The sequence below is a fragment of the Caenorhabditis briggsae genome (genome assembly GCF_000004555.2).
Source record: "Caenorhabditis briggsae complete genome, chrIV, whole genome shotgun sequence".
Lineage (NCBI taxonomy): Eukaryota > Metazoa > Nematoda > Chromadorea > Rhabditida > Rhabditidae > Caenorhabditis > Caenorhabditis briggsae.
Window position 1 is genome coordinate 14710666 of NC_013487.2, and position 8036 is coordinate 14718701.

Here is an 8036-nt window from a genome sequence, read left to right on the forward strand (position 1 = left end):
ATTCTGATAAACATTTTACTAGTTAACCACTTCTTGATATCTTTCAAAAGAAGTGAGATATATAGGCTCAAAGTGGACGATCCGGGTGTCGTTCTATTAGAAGTTTTACGGTATGTTCAATACAAATTTTTATTTTGTTTTTTAAACTATTAAAATGTTAAAATATTGAAAAAAGAGCAAGTTTTCAGAGCAAAAATGAAATTCGAGACATGTCTGAAGCGTTTTCGGACGAGCGACAGAATTTGCAAGAGACGATATCAGAGATTGATAAGGAGTTAAGATTAAAGTGAGTTTGATTTTTTTTTTCCTAGTTTTCATAGTTTTCAATAGATTAAGCTCATTGTGAGCTTCAATATGAACCCAAACACGATTTGGCTCCGTCCATTTTGAATTTTCATCTAGGCACGCGACGCACGACAGCGACGCGCCTGAAAAACCAATGTGAACAGAGCCTAGTCGTGTTTGGGCTCATTTTGGAGCTCTCCTTGTGGTGAATTAGAATCTGGAGAAATACTGGGAATTATTATATTGGGATTGTGAATAATCATTAAAATTGTTCAAAAATTCCTCCGAATACAAATCAATTCTGAAATGATTAATGCAACAGTTGGTGCTAACTTTTTTTGAACATATTCAAAATTTTTGAAATAGCATTTTTTCAAACTTTTCAAACTTAAAAAAAGTTTCGTTAGGTTTGGAACTGAAAGCTCTAGAATCCGAATTTTCAAAATTTCCAAGAACAATCAATTTTCGTTTCTGTCTGAAAATTAATCAAGAATTTTGAAACAGTAATTTGTTGATTTTTCGAATTTATTTTTTTGGATTTTCGTAGATTCGGTACTGAAAATTCCAGAAAAAAAAACATATTATAGATTTGCTCGAGTTTCTGAGCCTTTCGAATAGTTAAAATCTGAAAACATGCGAAATTTTGAGACTTTTTTTCCAATTGAAAAATTCAATCGTGGATTGAATTTTTGTCCCTGTCTGAAAATTAAGCAACATTTTGAAACAGTAATTTCCCGGTATGTCTATTTGTCTAGATAGTATAATTCCTCCGGCTAACCAATTACAGTTAATTAATACTGAATAATCAAAGTTTGATTTTGAAACAGTAATTTTTTCGAACTTTCAAAAATTGGAAAAATAGCATGTTTTCAAAGATTCAGGTTTTAGACATTATAAGCAATTTTTCGAAAGTTCTATTATTTTTCAATTCCTAAGGACTCTCGGGATTCATCAATTTCCCTGGTTTGCAGGAATGAATTAAAACATTTTTTCAATTTTTTTACAAAAAATTACTGTTTCAAAATTAGTACTATCAACTATAAAAATTAATTCAACAATAAGCCCAGAGCCCATGTTGCAACAGTAATTTTTCAAAGATCGTTCATGTTCCATCTGTCGGTGTGTCTTTTTGTCCAGATTGTTCATTTAAAACATCGATTTTCACCGATGGACAAATTAATTTTCGAATATTGTAGTTTTCAAAAGAAATATAGTTTGAAACAGCAATTTGCAATTTTCAGGTTTTTTTGGATCCTAGAATTCTTTGGATTCTTTAATTTTTAGATACCTAAAATTCAAGAAATCAAAACTTTTGAATTTCTCCATAACTGTAAATTAATGTTCAGGGTTTCTAGGATTTTTGGGTTTCTGGGATTCTTTTAATTGAATTCTAAAAATTCAATTTCGATTCAATTTTCTTCAGATTGCTCATCGTTGAAAACTTCATTCCACCCGACGTCTGTGATCGTATGAAGGAGCGTGCCGAGTGGGACGAAAATGAGTTCAGATGGAATTTAACGGCTTTCCCATCAACGTCCTCAACTCCAGTAAATAATGGTGAGAAACTTTTTTTCTGGAAAGTTTGGAGAGCAAGAATTCATAAAAACCAAATTTTAATTTTTTTAAAAATTTTCTAAAAATTCATTATTACTGTAATTCTGTTCAAACAGTGACAAAAATCTGAATAAAGTCCACCTACTATTTTCAAAATCGTTTTCTGAAACGTTATAGTTAATTTGAAACAGTAATTATTTAATTAGCCTCAATTTATGTTAAAAGCTACAAAAATAGCCATAGATTTCTGTCTGTGTGTCTGTTTGCCCAATAAAATCGGATAATAAGTTGAGGGATGGTGTAGCTAATACAATAGTGAATATTCTAGAATGTTAGAGGGCGGTGTAACAGTTTTCAAATTTTTGAAAAATTGGAAAACAAATTTTGAAACAGCAATTTTTTGAAATATTGGAAATTTAAAAATCAAAACTTTCAGATGTTTAAAGTATTTCGACTTTTCTTTTATTTTGCAAAAATTGAATTTAAATTTTCTGAAAAAAATATTTTTATTGTTTCAACTGAATTCTTAAAATTTATCGAATTGTGTGAACATTCGAGATATGCACACCAATTTACAGTAGTCTCTCTGTGTGTCTGTTTGTCCAATCATAACAAGAACCAAAACAATTATATACAGTAACGGTCGAAAAGATAATCGAAATCGTATTTTTCAGTTGATTTTCGAACATTTTCAGAAATTCGGAGCTCGTCTGTCAAGATCACTTTGGTCACTTTGAAAATTATGGAAGATGTAAAACTGACTTAGATTGAAAACCTTGCATTTACAGAATTTTAAGGAAATTCCTAGTTTTCCAGATACTGGCCCATTTCTGGAAGACAACCATTTTCGTGATAAAAATGTGAAAAACAGGAATCCTTCAGAAATTGGCAAATAGCTGAAAAAATAGGATATTTCGAAAAATCTTGCGAACGCAAAGTTTTCAATCTAGGTCTATTTTATGGCTCCGCGTCACTTCGAAACCTGTCATTTCGAAACCAATAATTTCGAAACCAAAAAAAAACACGGTCACGTGAAAATGAAATTAAAAATTGGAAATTTTCAGTCTTAAAATTGAAGAAAAAAATTGCAGCGTGCAAAATTCGCAGTTTCGAAATGACTGGTTTTGAAGTGTCGCGGTTTCAAAACGACTGGTTTCGAAACGACCGGTTTCGAAATGACCGGTTTCGAAATGACCGGTTTCGAAATGACCGGTTTCGAAGTGTCACGTAGTTTCGAAATAACCGGTTTCGAAACGAAGCGGTTTCGAAGTGACGCGGAGCCTATTTTATAATCTCAAAAGTTTTCAAAGTGATCGGGAACCTGACAGCTGAGATCCAGACTCCTGAAAATGACCGAAAATCAACTGTAAAAGACGACTTCGTGTATTTTATTCGCCGGTACTTGCAAGCAGTTCTGAAAATTTTCTTTGAGAAATTTAAAAAAAATTGAAACAGTAATATTCAGTTAAAAAATTCTTCTTTTTTCCTCAAATATTTTTGTCTGTCTGTGTTCCTGTTTGTCCGGATTTCTCGTTCACACTTTTTTTCTTCGAAAAACACTGATTTCTACCGCTAATGTGCCAACGAATACTGTGGAATTCTAGACAAATATTTCATCCAAAAAATGAAACAGCAATTTTTTAAGTTTCTAAAATTGCTGATTAAAAAAAATTCCGCAAAAAATCCCAAATTTTCAGTAATCGAAGTCAACGAAGATGGGATTCTGACCCGATCAACTGGTGGGGATTCTGGAGTTTCTTTGAGCGGTGGAAACGGAATGTCATCAGCGAACTCGGCACTGGATAAGCGATTGGTAAGTTTTTTGTCTTTTGAATTTGCGCGAAATTTGAAAATCAAAATTCGGGGTTTTTTGAAGCTAAGAAAAAGGAAAAAACAGATCACGATTAGCCAAAAGAAGAGATTTTTGGTGTCTAAATTTAAAGGAACGCAGAGAAAAATGGAGACTGGTCACATGAAAAGAAGGCAAACAAGAAAATTTGTTCCCTTTTTTCATTTTTTTTGCTTTTGAAATCCACCGCAGCCCAATAATGCAAAATCGGAATTCAAGCAAATTTTGTAAAATTATAAAAATTTTGAAACATTAATCTATTCTGAATTTCTGAATTTCTGAATTTCTGAATTTCTGAATTTCTGAATTTCTGAATTTCTGAATTTCTGAATTTCTGAATTTCTGAATTTCTGAATTTCTGAATTTTTGAATTTTTGAATTTCTGAATTTCCGAATTTCTGAATTTCTGACTTTCCGAATTTCTGAATTTCTGAATTTCTGAATTTCTGACTTTCTGAATTTCTGAATTTCTGAATTTCTGAATTTCTGACTTTCTGAATTTCTGACTTTCTGAATTTCTGAATTTCTGAAATCTATCTGTAAATCCCTGAAATCTATCTGTAAATTTATGATTTTTCCAAAATTTTCAAACTTATTTTTTAAAACCGCGACGTTTCAGAACGGTCTTTTCCAGGTCGCAACCCCCGGATGCCGTCGACCAATGTCAATGTGTGAGCGAATGCTCGTGGAAAGAGCACGAGAGCGGTTCAGCAATCAGAGAAGACCACCCATTTCTGGTGAGTCCTTTTTTTTTTAATTCTTGTAAAAATTTTGCATTTTTTACTGTTTCAAAAATTTCTAATATTTCACATTGTAAACTTTCTTTTTACTGCATTTGTTCCTATTACAATTGACTCCGTTTTAATACTTCGACAGCCCGAAATCACGATCACGTAGCTCGGATAAATATATAATCTTTTAAATGTAAAAGCTGTGCAAACACCATTACGCAAACATGCAGACAAGGTTAAATAAGGGTTTCGCTTAGATTTCCAGTGAAAAATAGTCTACTTTGAAGTCCTACAAAAGTTGTCTAAAATTTTTCGATTTGTCTGAAAATTTTAAAGTACACTGAACAAAAATAGAGCATTACTTCTGTAATTGCCATTTTTTGCGAAATTTTAACAAGAACAGATAAGCGGTTTTAAAGGGACACAATGCTATTTTCATAGTTTTCCGCCTCTTTTCTGGTTACAAACCATATCTCATGAAATTTCTCTAAAAAACTTTACGAAATTGAAGTTCTATTTTTGTTTAGTACGCCCTGAAATTTTTAGAAAATTTGAAAAACTTTGATCCACTTTTTTGGAGCTTCAAAGTTGACTATTTCCCAGTGAAAAAAGTCAGAATATGATTTTTTTTAAAATGATAATAACTGTTTCAAAATATTTTGAATTTTCAAAACCTACATTTCATTCTTGTTCCGTTTATACAACAAATAATGCAACTATAATAACTAATTTTTTGAAAGGATTAAAAAATTGTGGAACAGAAATTTTCATTTCGCATGGAATCTAATTTTTTGAGAAATTCTGAAACTTTGATGTTTCAGAAAACTCAGAACTTTAATATTTTCAAATTTAGTATCAATTTGTAGATCTTTTCAAAATCTACATGTCACTTTTTGAATCAAAAAAAAATTCCAATTTTGAGCCGAGTTATGCGCCTTTAAATAACTCATATAATCGTTCATCGTCTTATCTCTCTCCGCCCATCTTTTTTCCGGAAGGCCGGAAAACTGGATGTTTCTTTTCTTCGCTATCTATTTATCTATGCAGTGATGATAATGATGGGGATGCTCTCTTTTCTTCTCTGCGTGTCTCTGCGCCTCTCTCTCTCTCTCTCACTCTTTCTGTGTGTACTATGAAAAGGGGGGCAGTTGTCACTCTACTACTACTACTACTATATGTTTCTTTTTCTTTTTTTTTTCTTGACACACACACATTAAATGGCTCCACTCTTTTTTTCTCTTATTTGCTCTTTCTGAAATTTGATCGAAATTTGAAAAAAAATGTTGAGAAACTTTTTTTAAATTTTAGAATTTTCTGGAATTTTAGAATTTTATAATCTAGACCTACAAAACAGCAAAACGATTCTTTAGAATTCTTGTTTAAAAAAATTTGAAACAGTAATGTTTTATTTCAAAAAAATCTGAAATGTTTTAGGCAACAGTGCATACGTGGAAGCTCAAATTCCGGAAGAAACGATTCGATTTTGTGGAGAAAACGTTGTGATTTTTAACGCGCTGGAACGTTTCGTTCCAGATGTGACCGATTCGGATCCGGCCACTTTTTCGAATATGGTAAGTTTGTTTATTTTGTAAAAAGCGCAAAAATTGGGTCTAAAAAGTTTAAGGCGCATATCTCAAAAACTACTGTAGCTATAGAAAAATGAAAAATAGAAAAATATGTGAAATTTTATGCTGAGCAATTAGATAGTTTACAACGTTTCGATAGCTACTGTATTTTTTGAGTAGTCTTCAAGGCAAGCCGGTAATAAGACTCAGACAACCTGCACTAGGCTTTGAAAGGCACATATCTCAAAAACTACTGCAGCTACGGGAAAAATTTAAAATAGCAACATGTTAAAAATTAAACGATGAGTAATTTTGTAGTTGCCAATTTTTTGATAAATACTGTAGTTTTTGAGATATGCGCCTTTAAAGTTCACAGCTTCTAACAGCAATACTAGACGCTTTCGTTTCTCTGCTTCTCTTCGGTGGTCAAAGTCCAAATCCACCTAGAATTATTTATTGCTCAGCATTAAAAAAAGAAAAAAAGTGAGATTGGAGAATATTTTATGTGCGGATACGCACATAAAATATCCATCACATGCTCTTGGATTTTTTTTTCTCTTTTTTTTTATTTCTCCACACACTTTTTTCATTAGGCTCGTTATAAATTTTTTTTTCTAAAAAAAAACTTTTCCAATTTATTTTCTGATTTTTGAGAAAAAATAAATCACTACATAGATATTTTTCCCTTTAAATTTGATTTTTTCAAGCGAGAGACGCAGAGAAACGAGAGCGTCTAGCTTACCTGCGTCTATCTCGCTGAAAACAGTCGCGTACTTTAAAGGCGCATATCTCCAAAACTACTGTAGATATCTAAAAGTTGTTGACTGCAAAATTACTCAGCATAAAATTTTACACATTTTACTTTGTTTGGTTTTTTCATAGCTACAGTAGGTTTTGAGATATGCGCCTTTGAAGTTGACTGGGCTTTTAGTGTCGGATGAGAACGTTCAACTTTAAAGACGAATATCTCGAAAAGTACTGTAGCTATCAAAAAGTTGGTAATTACAAAATTGTTTAGCATAAAAATTTACACATTTTGATATTTTCAATTTTTGAAGAACTACAGTAGTTTTAGAGATGTGTGCCTTTAAAGTTGACTGTTTTAGTGTCGGCAGGCAATGAGAGTGTACAACTTTAAAGGCGCATATCTCAAAAACTACTGTAGATATCTAAAAGTTGTTGACTGCAAAATTACTCAGCATAAAATTTTACACATTTTGCTATATTTAATATTTATGTTAAGTACTGTAGTTTTTGAGATATGCGCCTTTAAAGTTGGAAAACCGAAGTGCCCAGCTCCTCTGCGTCTCCAGGACGTCTCTAGACTAAATCTTTGCACTTTCTCTCTAATGTTTCTACTCCAATTCTCAAAAATTTGTTAGTTTTCAGTCAGAACGTCGTCCATCAATCGAAAATCTGACAATCGACGCATCAAAGGTGCTCGTTCCGATTCCGAGCCACCCATCGATGTCTATCAAGTGAGTTTTTTGAAAATTTCCGAATTTCAAGCCTAAAAACCTTCAAAATTCCCCGAATTTTGAGCCCAACCCCCTTAAAAATGTCCCAAAATCCTAAAAAGCCTGAAAATTCCAGAAATTCAAAAAACGGCTCAGCCCGCAACGACACAATGCCACCGAACAACGGTTCGATGAGACGGACCCATCATTATTAGAAATTGGAAATTCGACGACGATGAGCGGATTAGAATATGTTGATTATTTAATTAATGTAAGTCAGATTTTTGGTTTTGATATGTTGCCTAATGATTTGAGTGAAAATAGCTCGAGAAATCATCTAAATAGCTTGAAAAAATCAGCAAAAAATAGTAACAAATACCGTAAAACTTCTAATAGAACGACACCCGGATGAAGGCGAAGAAGCTGATGGTGAAATTGAGACAGGTGAGAGATTTTGGGGTACTGTAACCGATGGTGGCCTGGGAAGGCCGGATTCTGGGCCATAACCGCTTCTAGATTGGAATTTCTGAATTTCTGAATTTCCGAATTTCTGAATTTCTGAATTTCTGAATTTCTGAATTTCTGAATTTCTGAA

At 32.6% G+C, this 8036-nt stretch overlaps 1 protein-coding gene across 1 annotated transcript in view; it reads left to right on the forward strand.

Annotated features, from left to right (window-relative positions):
• The window catches only part of Cbr-klp-11, a gene marked incomplete at both ends in the record, with an annotated part of 30394 nt that overhangs the window by 16999 nt on the left and 5359 nt on the right, over positions 1–8036 (forward strand). The window contains 9 exons of the mRNA XM_045236209.1: positions 189–286; positions 1709–1842; positions 3537–3652; positions 4323–4425; positions 5854–5994; positions 6090–6097; positions 6145–6172; positions 7374–7462; positions 7578–7712. Of these exons, the coding sequence (XP_045091193.1) occupies positions 189–286; positions 1709–1842; positions 3537–3652; positions 4323–4425; positions 5854–5994; positions 6090–6097; positions 6145–6172; positions 7374–7462; positions 7578–7712 (852 nt within the window). The remainder of the gene's footprint in view (positions 1–188; positions 287–1708; positions 1843–3536; positions 3653–4322; positions 4426–5853; positions 5995–6089; positions 6098–6144; positions 6173–7373; positions 7463–7577; positions 7713–8036) is intronic.